Consider the following 18413-nt stretch of genomic DNA (forward strand, 5'->3'; position numbering starts at 1 on the left):
GTTTTATTATTATTTCAACCCGGACTTCACATTACACATATAGGAACTCATTCTCCATTGGTTTAATATTATACTGTACATGTGTAACTCAAAAATTTGAATCTTTTAGTTATTTGTTTTGTTTACTGTACAATTTTAATGGAAACGGGGAGTGTGTCAAACTTTTGTTGTTGGGATATACAAGTACCTGGCCTAGTTCACTCTGTGTTTTTGTTAGATGTATTTGTATGTGTATCCATCTGATGAGTTAAATCCTTTTTAACTGATTTTTATAGTTAGTTCTTATGTTGTACTTTTACGTCAATGTCCAAGGTTAGGGGAAGTTTGGGATCCCACTAACATGTTTAACCCCGCCTTATTCTTCATGTATTTTCTTTTCCCCAAGTCAGGAGCCTGTAACTCAGTGTTTTACATTTGTCATATATCTGACAATGCGTTAAGGGCGTTGTTCATTGTTGTAGACCGTACTGTGACCTACAGTTGTTAATTTCTGTGTCATTTGGTCTCTTGTGGAGAGTTGTCTCATTAACAATCATGCCACATCTTCTTTTGTATATCTTCATTTATTTTTGTATAGAGATTAAGAGATGTGGTACATGTATACTCATAGTTTGACTGCAACAGTCGTAGCTAAGAAAGAACAAATAGATTATACATGTTTTATCTTTTTTCTTTCTTTCTTTTTCTCACATATTACAACTTAGTCTGGTTGTGGAATCGTTTAATTTTATGTACGATTGTTTACTCCGATAGCCAATTTGCTTTCCTTTTGTTGCTTCGTATTTCGTCGATTTTCAAGTCTTGGTTGCCTGCTTTCTTTTTAAACTTGTGAGATATTTGACAACCGGTAAAGTATTCTATTGATAGGCACGTAGAGTTAACGTTATTTGAAAAATTCAGCGACACTTAATTCGAAATTTTGGGACACTAGATCGAATCGTGTCATATATAACAACTTTTGTTTGACAGCGCCCAATATTCTCCTCTGACGTTAATTTTCGTGGATCCCTGTGATAAAAAAAATCGGCAACAAATCAACAAATAGTAAAAGAGTGTATTAAGGTTATTCGCATGTATGTTTTATAAATGAATTCACTGTAGAAGCACACACTTAAGTTTTTGTTATGATAAGATCAACAATTGTGTAGTCTAAGTCAAAAGTACATTCAAGTAGACGTGTCTTCAAATTGTCATAGAAACGGTTCATCAAATTCATTTTGTCTGCCATTGTGCGGTGATTTTGAAAGCTTTCGATCATAGGTTTATGACTCCAAACTCTTGCAACAGATGTCATACACGAGGCCCACATTTGCTTTTCTTGATCTGCAATTAATTATATGATTAGAATATTTATATTTTTTGAAATCACAAGAAAATCCAATTAAAAAATTCTTCAATACTAATGTAGCAATTATGTAAAAGTGTTATTAATAAATGCGATTCTCCAAAGAATGGTATACTTACTGCTCTGGACCAAAGTAATATTCATATGTTATAGCGAAGTTTTTGCTCAATATGCGCATTTCGTTAATTAATTTCGGTGATGACGGAGGCCAAAATATTTAAAATTCCAAAACCTTAAACAAACATGAATGAGCTGATCAAAACAACTTAGTATTTATCGCTATTTTGTGCATTTTTCCTTTGATCTTTTTTTTTGTGATAATTGTTTTCATATCATGCTACTCGCTTGAGATAGACAATTATCGCTAGAAACAAAGGAGGCACATGGCGTTGCTAATGAAATTGATTTGAAACTGACAACTTCGTCATAGGTAAACAGATTATCATTGGTCATCTCAACTCGATTGTTTTTCTCTCTTTCGCCGTACCGTAAGCGAGGAAAACCAATCTTGTTGAGATGATCAACGATAATCTATAAATATAGGTAAATCCAGACAAGATCAAAGCTTTGTACGAGAGCGATATATTACAAAATAAGAACAGACAATGGGCATTTAAAACAATATATCATTTGTCTCAATATTAACCCATCGCATTCCATTACTCAGAGGTTGTCGTTCTTGAAAAATATCTCGCAATTCAACGTATTATAATGTGATTATCTAATTATGGTTCATATAAAGTCTTAGTTGACCGCTAGATGCCTTTTAGTTGTTTTGTGTGTGTGTGTGCGTGGCATTGATCTCGTGTCAAAATAGATCATTGATGTACCGTTATTTCTCCACAAACGACTTTGTCTTCTAGTTTATCATTTAATGCACTTACTGTTTTCGTTTCCCGGATGTTTGACCGCTGTCCAGTTTCTCGTTGTGAAGGATTGTAACTTTAAACCTAATGCAGAAACATTTGATCCTTGGCAAAACGGTAGTCTCATTTCAGTGTCTGAACGTTGATAAAAATTAATGAGCATATTTTTATGTTCCTCCTGAATAAATAAAAAAAAACAAATATTGATTGTTGTTTGCTTTACCTCCAACTGCAAACATTTCATGCATGTTTAAGACAATTCTAAATGAAATATTGTATGTAGGTCCTTAAATAGGGTTCGACTAGGATGAAGGGCTAGAAATTAGGACTACCTTTGGAAAACGATAAGATTCTGGATAGGGACAGTAATGTAGCTTTGAAAAAGGCCACGTGCGGATCCCGGAAAGAGTAAATAAAAAAATAACAAGGATTTCAGATTTTCTAAGATTTTTAAAGTATATGAAAGAAAATTATGAAAATAAAAGTAGGGGTTGGTGGGCACTTTTCTTATTGACACTTAATGTAGTACTTCATGGATAAAACTAGACAATTCCGAATATCTGACAAAAAGTCGAAACAAGACTATCGAACAGCCTCAGATATCGACGAATGCTGTGAGTATCTATGTAGTTTTCTATGTGTTCATCTTTCTCATGCAGATTGATGTCGTAAAATTGAGAAATAATAACTCTATTTTGAAGAATCTTACAACGAAATGTCATAAAAGACAATTATAAATAACAAAAACATAACAAGTGCAAAGAGTGAAACTATCGATACAAAAGAGACCAACCCCCCCCCCCCCCACCCCCCCCCCCCCCTCCAATTTTAATGGTGATCGTGTTGCTAAATCTTTCATCTTTCTATCGAATATTTGTTGTGTTTTGTGTACTGTTGTTTGTCTTTTCGTTGTTTTTCGTTTTTTGCAATGTCATTTTCAGTTTGTTTTCGATTGATGAGTTTGTATATCCCTTTGGTATATTTCGCCCGTCTTTTATATGCATTATGAAAGGTGATATCTTTGAACAGTGTCTACCGGGTACCCGTGGCATGTCAGGAGCCTACACGACTTTATGGTTTACTTTTACAAATTGTGGCTTGTATAGAGACTAAGAGAGTTGCCTCATGGGCACTCACACCACATCTTCTTTAACCTATGAGATACAAGGTTATTTTATAAGAGCCTAATCTACTATGATTATATCACCTTAGATATAAATCCATCTTGAAACATTTTCTTTTGAACTTCTGACAGTTGCTTGTGAAACTCTAATGAACCATATTCTCCTTTGTCATCCTTTACCAAACCGAGAAGATACATTATTCCACCTGAAAACTAGCAAGAGTACTTTAAATAGATATAGGAAGATGTGGTATGAGTGCCAATGAGACGACTCTCCATCCAAGTCGCCATTTAACAAAAATAAAACCTTCTGGGTCAAGGTACGGTCTTCAACACGGAGCCTTTGCTCACCCCGAACAGCAAACTATAAAGGGCCCCAAAAATATTACTAGTATAAAAACATTCGGGAAAACCAAAGGTAAAATCTATATTAAAAAAGAGAAACGAAAAACACTTATGAACCAGTACGAATACGTGGTTGCGTAGTGGTCATCTCATAATGGTAGGTAACAGCTTTAATATAGAAAGTAGTATGCAAAATATTGTACTAAAGAAGTTGCATTATTTTACCTCAGGCAAGGCATTCACTTAAAACCCCCTGACCTGTATATTTTGCATATTCAATCAACTGTTTTGGAGTTCAACTGGTATCTTTTGCTAATTTGTTTTTAAAGAAACAACGAATGTTTCGTTACTGTAACGGTAGTTATATACATGCCTTATTTGATATAATTTCTAATACTCAAGGACCTAACCGCGAGTTTACTAAAAATACAAAGTGTGAAACATACCACGTTTTAATTCTTTTCCTCGTTGGAGTAAGAATGTTTCCCAGTCCTTCTCGGCTTGTTGAGCAAATTCTTTCTGTTCGCTCTCGTTAGCATCATGTACAAACATTCCATTTTCTATATTGCAAGGTCTGTTCAGAAGAAGCAAAATATTAGTTTTGTGTTCTGTTTTTTTTTTAATTTGGAATTTACAAAAAAAAATAACTTCGCATGTTAGCTTTCTTAAAAGCTTTTGGATGCTTCTCTGATTCACAATTGTAAGTTAAATATGGCTTTTTTAGTATGTGAAAATGTTTATTAATCTCCTTAGTGCAAACACACATTAGTGTTGTATTTTAAGCCCGTCTTTATTTTTGATGCAATATTTATTTGCATATTGATATCCTCATGCGTGTTTTCCTACACAGCCTCCTAAACATCACATATCATTCGAACAACAATTCTAACCTTTCTAATGTACAATTCGGGGTACCATGGTCTTGGCGTATCTATTTTTTTTTTTCTATATCATTTCGTTGTATAACATGGAATACATCTATTCTCATTCTGACAGAATTCTTAAAGATTGTTGGCAGTAATATGCATTTTTTTATGGTGCATATGCATATCAAGTCAAATAAGCACTCAGGTAATTGTTCATCTCAGGCCCTCCTTTTTATATGACTAGAATTGTGTCCGTATTTAATATAGTTACTCCTGTATGGTCATGTTCTCAATTCTTCATCTCATTCTAGCCAATAGAATCTTTCGGACACCATGAGGCAACCAATAACTGATATTTGTTGTGTATTGATATCAGGATGGCGAGAATATTGTTTAACACTAATGGCTTCAAACCACCATGATGGAAAGCAATAAAGTGGAAATTTTATAAACAGAAGTAGATACATTTATTATAGTTAATCACAAAGATCAAGCATGTTGTTTAAATGAACAGATAAGATACGGCTTACCTTTCTGACAACCAATGGTATCCAAAAGTTGAAAATATCAAATGTATAAAATTTGACGGTAAACATTGTTTATACATATCCTTGGAACACACAGCTTGGTACATATTATGTTGATTATGCTTGCCTGGAAAGTGAAAAAAATATCTATTAACTTGAAATAGTAATTTGCATCTGTTTCAATTGTGACTTTGTTCTTGCACTTCTGTAACTGATGCAATGAGAGTTGGTTTATGATATGCCAATGTTTTGTTGAAATTCACCATGACAATATAAGTTCAGATAATATTGTTTTCTATCACAATGGTATGTTCTCAATAGGAATACAAACATTTGTAAAAAATCACGATAAAAGCAAACTTAAAAAGTAATCTGAAGGATCATGGATGTATTTATATGCTGGAAAAACAATCAAATGACATGGGACAGCCGAAGAATAATATAGCCTTCAAAGATGGTTGATACGAGCATCAGGAATGTGTTTTGCATGTTCTAAATGTCATTTTTCTTTTTGGCAGACCGTGTTTTACATCCGTACGGCCCATATGTCTAGAAATAAGTGTTTTCCAACATTTGACCCTCGAACTTTTCAATACAATCTATGCAAAAAAAAATCGAATGCATATGATAGATAAATATCAATGGTTGCAGAAAATGTATCACTCTAATGGATTGAAATTCTTGTTTGTACCAACATTTGGGACTTTTGTGACATTTTCACCCCTTCCCCCTCTCCCTTCCCCTCCCCCACTTTTGCAATATTTTTTATCAAATAAATGCAGATTGCTGCCATTATATTTCACCGTTTTACTATTAGAGATCAATCTATGTTTCATCGATCACTTTTCTGTGTAAGAGTTATCTTCCCGAACACTGTTTTTCTTGTTATATCTCATTCGCATTCATTTAAATAGTATACAATGTGCAGTAACAAAAATAGTAAAGGTACTAGTAACTATATATAGTTAACACTTCTAAACAGAACCACTTAAGCAGAAATCTTTACAAGTATAACCAATGTCACTAAGTCAATGATTCAAATGTATAAGTAACAGTTTAAATGTCAACAATCAGCAAAAATATTGATTGAGTTTGTCCAACAAGTAGAGCGATCCGAAGTAGTAGCCTTTGCTTTAAGCCTTCTGTAATTTAATTCGTAGTTTTAAACACCAGATCATATTTCTTTGGCGGGTTTTAAGTATATACAAGTATTACATTCGGCACTTTTGCATTATTGTTCTCGGTAAACTTTTCATCATTTAATCCCACAAAAGTATTGACAATTCGATATCAAGTTATCTGTGATTCAGTGATAAAGTCAGATTAAATTAAAGATGAGGTAGGATAGCCAATAAGACAACCCTCTACCAAAGACCAAATGACATAGAGGTATCAACAACAGGTCACCGTGCTGCCTTCAACACTGAGCTTTATACTTTAAGCACTTTTCGATTGTTGCACCTGCATCTGCTCACAATGATTGGTGTACATGGATTTTCGGTATACATATCTATATAATATATATATTTTAAATTGTTAATCAACCAGCTTTCAACAGTGTCCCAATAAACGTCACATAAGATTTTAAAAAGCCACTTTACATTATAAGCCTCTTATGTTCCCCCTGAATAAATGTAGGCCTAATATTAAGTAGCAGATATGACATGAAGATTGCTGACAATAGTTTCACATGTCGAAAATATTTATATTATGTTTTACTACAAATGTACTATACACTGTTACGGATTACACATATATATATATATATATATATATATATATATAACTCGTCTAAACATCAACCCAACAATGTTAGATCTGTAAATTTGCTTTCGCAAATGTTTGGTTCTGCCCTCGCCGGGATTCGAACCCATGCTACTGTGATATCGTGACACCAAATCGCCTGCACTATAGCCGTCCCGCTAGACCACACGACCACCTGGGCTCTCAAAAAAAGAGCTTTCGCTGGCCGTGTGTTACCTTTCCTCGTCAGTTTTAATCTAGCGGCGTACTACAGTACATGATATATAAGGCATGAAGATGTTATTGTTACAGATCAGCTAAATTATCTATAGTAAAGGATCCTACAAATTAATGTAATATACAGTCACAGAAAATAATTATATTTATAAGTACGTCTGAGTCAGTGACAACTCTACAACAGATGTATCCATCGGATCGCCATCAATGATGGTGATACATGGCTGTGTACATAATGTATATACAACTCGTCTAAACATCAACCCAACAATGTTAGATCTGTAAATTTGCTTTCGCAAATGTTTGGTTCTGCCCTCGCCGGGATTCGAACCCATGCTACTGTGATATCGTGACACCAAATCGCCTGTACTGTAGCCGTCCCGCTAGACCACACAACCACCTGGGCTCTCAAAAAAAGAGCTTTCGCTGGCCGTGTGTTACCTTTCCTCGTCAGTTTTAATCTAGCGGCGTACTACAGTAATATATATACAACTCGTCTAAACATCAACCCAACAATGTTAGATCTGTAAATTTGCTTTCGCAAATTTTTGGTTCTTTTCTCGCCGGGATTCGAACCCATACTACTGTGATATCGTGACACCAAATCGCCTGCACTGCAGCCGTCCCGCTAGACCACACGACCACCTGGGCTCTCAAAAAAAGAGCTTTCGCTGGCCGTGTGTTACCTTTCCTCGTCAGTTTTAATCTAGCGGCGTACTGCAGTACATGATATATAAGGCATGAAGATGTTATTGTTACAGATCAGCTAAATTATATATAGTAAAGGATCCTACAAATTAATGTAATATACAGTCACAGAAAATAATTATATTTATAAGTACGTCTGAGTCAGTGACAACTCTACAACAGATGTATCCATCGGATATATATATATATATATATATGTATGACTGTATAAAAAAAATGAAGACAAGGAATATGTTACACAGCAACAAACGACAACCACTGAATTGCTAGCACCTGATTTAGGAAAGAAACATGCATAATTATACTGAAAATAAATATTGTGGTTTTTCCCTTCACCTTATGGTGTTAAATTTTGAAAAAATACTTATGTTTGATTGATAGCGTCGAAAAACAAAAAAATCATAGAGTTAAACCCAATACCCCTCTTTTTGAAGCTCAAGGATTGTTCAATATCTTTATTATAATCAAACGGATGTAGGGTAGACTCCACGAAGAGTAATGCCACACTCTTTGCACGTTAAGAGTCCTTGCAACAACTCCGTAGGTGATATGTTACAAGGCTAAATTTCTGTACCTATCCAATTTACCCTCATATCTCGTGGCAGTCTAAATTTCTGCGACCTTGATACCGGACGCCTCTCTTCCAGAACCTACATATTGTATTAATTGGTAAATTATGTTCGTCCTATATATGCATAAATTATTTGCATTTGGACGTTAGGCAACCAACAAATTATAAAAAGTAAAAGAAAAGCATACAATGTAATATGTGTAAATATTAACAGCGACAGATTTTATGAATTTAAGTCAACGGTAACTGATCATAATTTATATCCATTTTTTTCTTATTCGTTAAAAAAAGACAGTATTCAACCATATTTTGTCCACAATGCTCTTTAACTACGTTCGATATTTAACATTTTAAACCTTTTTGATTCGAGCATCAATAGTGAATATTTTGTAGACTAAGCGCGAGTTTGTCGATCAAAATTTAAAGCCTAGAATATTTGATGAGTTTCTTTACAGTGCCGATAACGAATATACTAAAAAGTATAAACGAGTGAACTATAAATGTATCTAAATTTACGGGTTCTACAAACAAAATCACCGTATAATGAGTTTGTATTATCCATTTTGTAATAACATTTTCCGGAGTAGTATATATTGTGTGGCAGCAGCAAATATTTTTGCCACGTTGACAAAAATTTGTTCCCGCTAGCAAAATTGTATAATATATTTGTTGAATAATATCAAAATATTGGATTTTAAAATTTGTAGAAATATAAAAGACTGTTTTGATTTTTTCACACGTTGCATTTTGCAGACGTCAAGAAAATTACATAATATAACTGTTGTATAATATTAAATGAAAATTTTGTTTTTTCACTTATAAAAGAATGTTTTGATTTATTTTCCATCGCATTTAACATATAGACAATTTAAATTGTTAATATTTTGGATAAAGAAGTTAAAAGTAAAACTGAAAAAATAGAAGATTAAATGACTTCGCGTTGAGAGAAGAAATTTTATAAAACTTTTAAGTTTCATTTGTAACAAAAAATGAATAAGAATTGAAAATATATTAATTAACCCTAACCCTAGCGTATATTGTAAAAACTATTATTATTATTTATTAAAACAATCCATACTCAAACATTAATTAAACCTTATCCATCTACCACTCTTATCCCAACCATATATCACGGAATTAATTACCCCTAATTTATTCCCTAATTAGACTATTGTTTTTATTTCTCATCCGGGTATTTAATTCCTCAAAATATTTGCAAAATGTCACCCATCAACACCATGTTTATATTCATCATCATTTGTTTCACAATGTCAGCTGTTTCATGCTCGCATGAATTGAGAGATGTATGCACAGTGGAGGGGGATACTCTCCATTGCAGATGGACTGGAGCAGGGCTCTACAACACCAGAATCCGACTAGATGTAAAGAAAGTCGTATTCGAAAGATTTTTTGTTGCCGGACAATTGGACCTTGCAAATAATAGAGACCTGCATTCAATTGAGATCAAACAAGGAAATTCTAAATGCAGCAATGTTTTAGCAGCACCAGAAACAATAACAATTGTTAATGGTATACATTGTGATGTAAGTATATAGGAAATTAGAAAAGAATAACAGAATAATAAGAGCTTTAAAGTAATCACGTAGTATTGTCTCTATATGTAAAGTGACTAGAAACAACCTAAACTATGAGCAGATCTTATATATTATTTATTAATTTTATTGTGTAAAACATTTCTTACATTATGTATATTTTTTTTTTACAGAATGGAGTCATAGCTTCTACAACAACAACAGCAGCAACAAGAGTAACACCAGGATCCACATTGTCAATCGGCACCACTGATAAACAACTGGTAAGCATTTATCTGATATTTTTTTAATTAAAACGTCCGTTTTGTTTTCTATTTTTATTAGGAAATACATGTACATGAACGAGTCAATTTGTATTCTCTATAGTATAGTGCTTAAAAACAAATTAAAATGTGAAGGATAAGATTTTTTAATATCAACATTTTCATGAAATACATGATTTTATTTCTTTATTTCAGAAGTCAACACCACATGCACAGGAGGAAGACAAGGGTCTAGATAATATTAAGATCATTCTTATAATGATTTTTGGTAAGTATCTAAATTTAATTTATTTATTTGATTGACAAACAATATAAAAATAAAATAAATAAATAAAATAAAAATATATACATGTTCTAATAAAAACACTTATTTATAAATAAGAAAAAGATGCGGTATGAGTGCCAATGTATTATAGATCAAAGTATGACCTTCAACACAGAGCAAAAGCTCACACCAAACAGTAAGCTATAAAGACAATTCAAACAGAAAAACCAATGGTCTAATCTATTTATATATATCAATATATTTTATAATTTTTAAAGTAAGTGACATATTCAAATTTATCTTTACAGCATCTCTAGCATGTGTTATGCTCTTGTCGCTGATGTTATTTTGCATCTGCAAAAAGAAGAGAACTGCAAAAACCAATTTCCGCCAACACCAATTCTCCTTCAATGTCGATGCAGATTCACTATCCGAAATAGAAATTGCAGATTTTGTTAATACACCAAAAAAAACTGTTTAAGTTAATATCTATCTCTGTATTTACTACTTTTTAATTTGTAGAATATATCCTCATCGCAATTTATGAAAGGCTTCAAGAAATTATAAATTATTTTTTTCCACCACGTGAAAATAACAGACGAGTAGCCCCAGCACAACAACAACCACCAAGAATATTGAGAAGATCAAACAGGATATCTATTCGGCCACAGAGACTAACCTATGATTAATTTTCTAAACTTTTAAATTTTATGAAATTTTTTAAATTTTTTTTCTAAATTTTATATTTTTTTTATTTTTTTTTTTCTAAATTTTATAATCTTTTTTCTAAATTTTATAAACTTATTTATACACTGTTATCTAAATTTTAATAATCACTGATGAGGATGTATTCTACAAATCTACTTATATTATGAAAAATTATATCACCAAAACTTTTCAATTTTCTTTCATTTGATTTATTTGGATTAGTTACACTTTATTTTAATTAAAGAAAAGATTTTGATTATACTCGCATTTCTCTACTCTCATTTTATTATATTGTAAATAGTAGTATACATGTAGTTTGTTTTTATAAATTCACCTTAGTTTATATGTTTCATGCTCATTCAAACCATAAATTTCATTATAAATCTATTCTTTTCATTAAATAATCTACTTTCTCTGGTATTAAAGTTCATTATTAATCTATTCCTTTCATTAAATTATTCTTTTTAGTTTTCCATTTACATATGTTTAGTTTTGTAATAGAAATAAATTAAATTAAAAAACAAATATGATTGGTATTATTGTATATATGTAAATAATATATATATGTATATAATGTTTGGAGAACTTTTTGTTTTTATGTTTACTTTATCATCATTTTCATCTTTGGAATTTTTTCATATGAGAATTTACAGCATCCAAATTTAATTACAACATATTATCGCATATTTTATCATATTGTGTTTGCTTAAACTTTTTTTCTTTTGTTTTTATTACTTTTTATAGTGCTATATGATTAAGTTAAACCTAGAGATAAATATATAAAAATTCTTGATTTGTAACCGCTGTCATGGTGCTTTCTATAACATGTTTTATGTGAAAAAAATGGTGCATTACAAATGATGTAAGTTTTTTATAACCAAATTTCATTTGATAGTTCTCTTGTTTATATTATTTACAATTGTTATATAAATAGTGCAGAAAACTTGATTTGTTTTGAAACTTACTATGTTGTTTCATGGAATAAAGTATTTGTATTTGATATGTGTTAATAAATTAGACTTTTCTTAAACTTTTCCCACTGCATTGCTACCCCAATCAATGTGGATGATTACCAGTTGACACCATTTGTATATCATCTAGAAATTTGCAAACAAAAACTTTGCTTAATTAATTTTTATCTACTTTAAATTTATTAATTATAAAAGAAATATGGTTTAATTGCTGATGAGACAACTCTTCAAAGAGGTCAAACCACAAGCTTCAATCTCAAATCTTGTCAAGAAAATGAAATATTTACACAGGAAAAAAGAAGCTAGCTGAAAAAAAAGTCATGAACAAAACAAGATTCACCATTTACAATGATCCAAAGAAAAGAAAAGAGCATATCTAGAAATTTGCAAAACAAAAACTTTGCTTAAAACATTTTTATCAACTATTAATTATAAAAGATGGTAATCCACAAGCTTCAATCTCAAATCTTATCAAATGAAATATTTACACATGGGAAAAATTAGCTAGCTGCAAAAAAGTCATGAGCAAAACAATTAACTACGATCCAAAGAAAAGAAAAGAAAAAAGTAGCATGTAGGGGGAAAAATAGAGAGAGAGAGAAAAAGGAGATATGATCCACCATTGAAAATATGATCCAAAGAAAAGATGATCCAAAGAAAAGAAAAAAGTCGCTTATGTTCTAACGAAGGAAAAAATAGAGAGAGAGAAAAAGGAGATAGGATTCACCATTGAAACTATGATCCAAAGAAAAGAAAAAAGGTGTTTTAACGATGAAAAAAATTAGAGCGAGAGAGAGAGAGAAAAAAAAAGGAGATAGTAATGAGATGTAAAAATAATCGTCAAAATCCAACTCGATTTACCATTGAAAATATGATCCAAAGAAAAGAAAAGAAAATAGGTTTTGTTTTAATGAAGGAAAAATTATATATAGAGAGAAAAAATAGTAATGAGATGTAAAAAATAACCATCAAAATCCGGTTCGAACAAATCTATAATATATAATTGATCTTAAATAAAAACAATCAAAATTTATTGAGTAATGATCACTTTTCAAATTTGAAAGGTGATAAACACTTTATATTTAAACTGATGAACTAAGATTTAATGTAAACAGAAGGTGTATTATCCAAATACTGCCGCAATATTGGAGATCAATCTGACATGAAAAATCGCGATCGGGACAGATCTACACTGAAATTACATATGAATTAATAAAATGGTGTAACATGGATAATGGAAGGTTGGCGAGCCTTTAGGAGTAAATAAGTGTTGGAAACTATTATTCATAATTTAATGAAACGGAAGCTTTATTCCTTTATTAACGCGGTACACTCAATTCTATCATAAAGCGATAAAAATGATGAACCAGGTTGAGTACATGAGGGGATTTGGTGGAGAAGTAGAGCGGGCTGAGTTGAATTTTGGAAGAAAGAAGAACATTGCGGTTACACCGTACAAGGGATATGTTTATATCCACATAGGCAGTTTAACAAGTAGCAGAAGCATAACTCTTGGGACTGATGAGTTTAAAGAGCTATGCAATCTGAAGCCAGTTCTTTTAAAAGCTGAGGCAGAAATAAAAAAACAGGTTAGTGATTTCTAATATTTAGCAGTAAATATTTACATGAACATATAGCTAAATTATTATCGTTCAGCAGCAAATAGTTGAGCGTGATATATATTTTATTCTCTAAGAAATAGGAGCGATCTACAAAATTATTTTAAAGTAAGATATTGCGAGTGTTTAATAAAAGCACCAGCTGCAGATGTTTCACCTTATATGTTTTTTCGTAAATTTCACTACTGCTAGTAAGTACACATAATTTTCAAAGTTATTGAAAGCGAGTAAAAACTATATGATAAACGTTCTAATTATCCTTCAACAGCAAATAATTGAACATAAATATATACTTTATAGGTTTAATATACAACAAACGTTTTAGTTAAAAGTAAGTTATTGATAGAGAGTATTTACAAGCGGCTTGCGTTCAGCTGCAGATATTTCACTTGTTTCTGGGTTGATTTCACCACTGTTAGTATTAATTTTCAAAGTTATTGATAGCAAGTAAAAAATGTTTTGATAAACGTTCAGTTGCAGATATTTCAACATTTTTGTTTCTAGGTAAATTTCTCAACCGCTAATAAATACGAATTTCTTTCCCACAGCAAACGTTGATTTATATGATTTCTTACACGTTCAATTGTTTTTATTATATATTAATTTTTTTAGCTGCAAAAACCTAGCAGGAAAAAGAAGGTTATAGTTGTTGAAGAGGAAGAAGAAGAAGAAGAAGAAGAAGAAGAAGAAGAAGAAGAAGAAGAAGTAGAAGAAGAAGAAGTAAAAAAAGTTACTTTGAAAAGAAAGGTAAAACAACTTTTGTTTTTTTTTTTCTATGTAAATCAAAATAAGTAGTTATAATTTTCAAGTTTATGAATTTAAAGTAATTATCCAATTAAATGTACCATAAAAAGAAAAAAAAAAAAAAAAAAAAAAAAAAATTGAAAACATTGAAATAACTTTAAAATTTTAAGATGATTTTCTATATTATGATATTCTTATTTTAGAGAAAGGTGATTGCTATCAGCGATAGCGATGAGGAGGCGGGAGTGTCAGAGTCGGACGTCAGAAAGGTGATTGTTGCAGCAGAATCTGGCCCGTTCAAGGGGCTAAAGAAGAAAAAGAAAACAGCTGGAGCTGGATTCATACTTTCTGAAGCAGTTGAAGATGGCGAGTGAAGATAACACCAGTAAGTGATCAAATTTTTATTCTGTTTCTAATATGTTCTTATATACAATAGTTAGGATAGAAATCATTTATAACTTAGCAACATTTTTCCAATCAAAGATTGATTTATCAATATGTGAAATACTCGCTTTAAGATAAAACCATTGCCTTTGATTTAAAGCGATTTCATTTCTAAGAGGATCATTTCTCAATAATACAAACAGTTCACTATTCAATATACATGTATTTACAAAAATATCTTCAGATAAAGCAAAAGTGTCCATTTTATTACAAAATAAATCGTTTCCGCTACTGTTTCGTTTAACATCATCAGATATGAATGGAGGATCATTTTCACTGTTTAATGGCCCATTTATTAATATAACTGCTAGAGTTATCGAACAGAATAACAATCCGACAATTTTCATCTTTGCACCAAGCCAGTGCAGTTGTGGAAACTGGTCACTGATTTCAGCTGTATCCATATTGATAAAATTGTAATCATGCTCATCTGTCATTTTAAGTGAATATTCTTCCACATTTGCACTACTCAATTCATCCTTTTCATTTATTTTAGAAATCTCCATTATGAAATCCAATTTCTTAATACAGGTGTCGCACTTTGTTCATTTGTTTTCATGCATGTATCTGTAGATTTATGATGTGAAAACTATTTTACTAGAGTTTATGTATCTTATTTATTTCTTTTAGCCAATCAGAACAGAAAAAGGACAATGGGAGAAGAAGTAGAAAAAAAGACACTGAGTGAAAAACGAAAGCGGTCAGCTCCACCTTCATTAAGAACTTTATCTGTTGCATGTATTTATAATAAATTAACAACAAAATGTGATATTCAAATGAGAGATTTTTTTTGTAAAATTCCCTCACCAATTTTAATTATTTTTATGGATTATGCAGACTTTCAATTTGTTTTAAATCCTGGATTTGCCGAATTAGATGTGTTTAATGCTGCCGAGGAAATTTTTGATCAAAGATATCAATTAAATAAAATGATAAGGGAATGCAGCCATTTCACATCTGAAGAGATATTCATTCATTTAAAGAACGTCCCAGGGTCTGTTTTAAATTCACTCGGACTTTCGTTCAATAGGGAGAACTTTTCCGATATTTTAAGGAAAATATTAAACATGCGATTTTCACGTGTTTAATTTACCAAAGAATATGTCTCATATATTTTAATCTAAAATTTAAGAAATTTATTTGTAATATTTTCATCGTGTTTGAAGGTCTTTTTCCCCATTGCACAATGTATTTCACTGGTGCGTTTGAAGGTGTAATTCCCCATTTTCATAATTGTGTTTAATTTACCAAAGAATATGTCTCTTATATTTTAATCTAAAATTTATTTGTAATATTTTCATCGTGTTTGAAGGTGTTATTCCCCATTGTCCAATGTATTTCACTGGTGTGTTTGAAGGTGTTATTCCCCATTTGAAGGTGTTATTCCCCATTGACATAATGTTTGAAGGTGTTATTCCCCATTGTTCTAATGTTTGAAGGTGCTATTCCCCATTGTTCTAATGTTCGAAGGTGTTATTTCACATTGTCCTATGTTTGAAGGTGTTATTCCCCATTGTCCTATTGCCTTAATGTTTGAAGGTGTTATTCCCCATTGTCCTATTGTCATTATGTTTGAAGTTTGTTTGAAGGTCCATTTGGGTTTTAAAGTTATGTATTTTCATTGGGGTTTTTAAGTTAAAGTCGCCATTTTACCATGCTACTCCCCATTGCCCTATGTATTTCACTTCCCCAGGTTGATAGCAAACGGATAAAAACTTAAATATGTTGATATATTTTATTATAAAATCATATATTTATTTACATGAAATAAAATATTATATAATTATTGTACAGTGTGTTTTCTTTTTCTTGAATTTATTACGGATATGGATTTTTTTTTCAATTTACAATTGTATTAATGTTTTTCTTTTAATTTTCTATGAAAATATGCTAGCGAATGCACATTATCATCCAGCAAGTGTCTCTTGTCATCATATGGTGATAGTCCACTTTTCACAACCTTCACCATGTGAATCTGATGGTTGAAACTTCTCAAAGTGTACATATGCGAGAGTAGTGGAGAACAATTGAACAAGGTGTTTTTATATTGTTCGAATCTAACATTTCGGGTTTTAATACCCTTTGCTACTACAGTTTCCTTGTCGTCTGCGGTGATAAAACTATACATTTTTGCTCTTAGTCCGATATATTCCACCATTTGAATGGACTTGCATTCATCTTTGAATAAACCAATAATCGATTTCCTGTCTTTGGTGTAAAGAGGGTGATCAGCTGGATAATTTGAAAAGTCATATAGCTCACTGTTTAACGACATGTCTCTATATATGTCATCAGTTCTCACATGCATAATGAAACTGTCAGTATCTGTGTAACATAATGTTACATTCTCCTTGTATAGTTTTTTCATGTGGTTGTAGTAGTAATCAACCATGTGCGCCTTTGACAGATCGAGAATCATTTGTCCTAGGTAAATTGGTTTGTTGAAGAAAATTTTTGTTTTGGTTTGTAGCACGCCGCACAAGTGGTCGTTGAATATCTTAAAGCTTTTAAATGATGATTTTGCAGTAAGTTTTTGAAACTTATCCCACCTATGACAGAGAGAGAAGTTGATATGTTTCCGCAACGATTCCATTGATTTACCGAAAATAGCATTGTTGCCATTTTTAAAAAGTTTTTGCTCGAAATTGCTAGTAGCCTTTTTCCTCATTTCGGTATTGAAGTCAATATACTGTTTCAACCATGGACGCTGTTCAAATGAAACTATATTGTGAATCTTCTTCAAAACCAAACCTAGTTTGAGGTATAACTTTAGATTCACATAGTGCAAGATGTAATGCTTTTTATCTTTCAAAGTAGCTAGCAATTTGGTGCTCGGTTGGTATTCTTTCCCATCATCATTTGCTTGCTCATACAGATGACGTGAATGAGGTGAAAGCATTTCATTTGTTATCACTCCTTTTTCAACTGCAAGAGGAAAATCATTGTGAAGATCGTGTAAGTTATCTGGGTAATCCAAATCGCATTCAATGACATATCCGATGTCAGCGTTATTGGATACATTTAAGACATTGAAATCGTTTATTTCCTCTTCTGACAACCACTGGAATTTCCCCACAGCTAATGGCATGCTCATGCTTAAACCGTATAAATTGTTCGCATCTACATACATCAAGTATGAAGTTGGTAAAGCTGGATCATAATTGCTCAAGTAGGGATTGTTTGCTTTTGCATGTCTGCAGCTCACCATTGTTAAACCTCCTCGTATACTCTGCTCAAAGAAGAGCCACATTGTAGGATCTGTCAATAGCTCAAGTCTCACACCAGTCATTTTCAATGCAGATTGCCAGGAAAGCCCTGGAAGAGTGTAATAATTTGCAGGGTCGAGGGAATAGTTCGTTATCCACTTCTTCCTGAAAGTTTCAAATACATCAGCTAATAATAGAACGTCAGTTTTTAGATAAAGATCGTGATATTCGCCTATATTCTTAATATTCATTTGATTCCATACCCGTTGCGCATGTTCATACTCGGTTTGACTAATTGTTTTCTCTGAT

The 18413-nt window shown here is 31.8% G+C and overlaps 4 protein-coding genes across 5 annotated transcripts in view; 2 read left to right on the plus strand and 2 right to left on the minus strand.

The window, feature by feature from the left end:
* The window catches only part of LOC139530002 (receptor-type tyrosine-protein phosphatase alpha-like), a 517312-nt gene that overhangs the window by 285206 nt on the left and 213693 nt on the right, over window positions 1–18413 (minus strand). The window lies entirely within an intron of this gene.
* LOC139529968 (uncharacterized) overlaps window positions 656–18413 on the minus strand; it is a 37600-nt gene continuing 19842 nt past the window's right edge. The window contains exons 5-9 of the mRNA XM_071325969.1: window positions 5076–5199; window positions 4126–4253; window positions 3419–3540; window positions 2230–2389; window positions 656–1323 (exon numbers count right to left, since the gene is read on the minus strand). Coding sequence (XP_071182070.1) covers window positions 1112–1323; window positions 2230–2389; window positions 3419–3540; window positions 4126–4253; window positions 5076–5199 — 746 coding nt within the window. The 3' untranslated portion in view covers window positions 656–1111. The remainder of the gene's footprint in view (window positions 1324–2229; window positions 2390–3418; window positions 3541–4125; window positions 4254–5075; window positions 5200–18413) is intronic.
* Window positions 9552–12120, plus strand: LOC139529969 (uncharacterized). 2 transcript variants are annotated; one of them, XM_071325970.1, is made up of 4 exons: window positions 9552–9875; window positions 10058–10147; window positions 10343–10415; window positions 10721–12120. In XM_071325970.1, exons 1-4 carry the CDS (start codon window positions 9552–9554, stop codon window positions 10891–10893), a joined length of 660 nt encoding a protein of 219 aa, XP_071182071.1. In that variant the 3' UTR covers window positions 10894–12120. The 2 variants fall into 2 exon arrangements, with proteins under 2 accessions (XP_071182071.1, XP_071182073.1); XM_071325972.1 differs by having other exon boundaries at window positions 10935–12120.
* Window positions 13450–15675, plus strand: LOC139529970 (ABC transporter F family member 4-like). The gene is made up of 4 exons (XM_071325973.1): window positions 13450–13680; window positions 14323–14457; window positions 14658–14839; window positions 15529–15675. The coding sequence occupies exons 1-3, from the start codon at window positions 13450–13452 to the stop codon at window positions 14826–14828; spliced, it is 537 nt and encodes a 178-aa protein (XP_071182074.1). The 3' UTR covers window positions 14829–14839; window positions 15529–15675.

The sequence above is a fragment of the Mytilus edulis genome, chromosome 7 (genome assembly GCF_963676685.1).
Source record: "Mytilus edulis chromosome 7, xbMytEdul2.2, whole genome shotgun sequence".
Classification (NCBI taxonomy): Eukaryota; Metazoa; Mollusca; class Bivalvia; order Mytilida; family Mytilidae; genus Mytilus; species Mytilus edulis.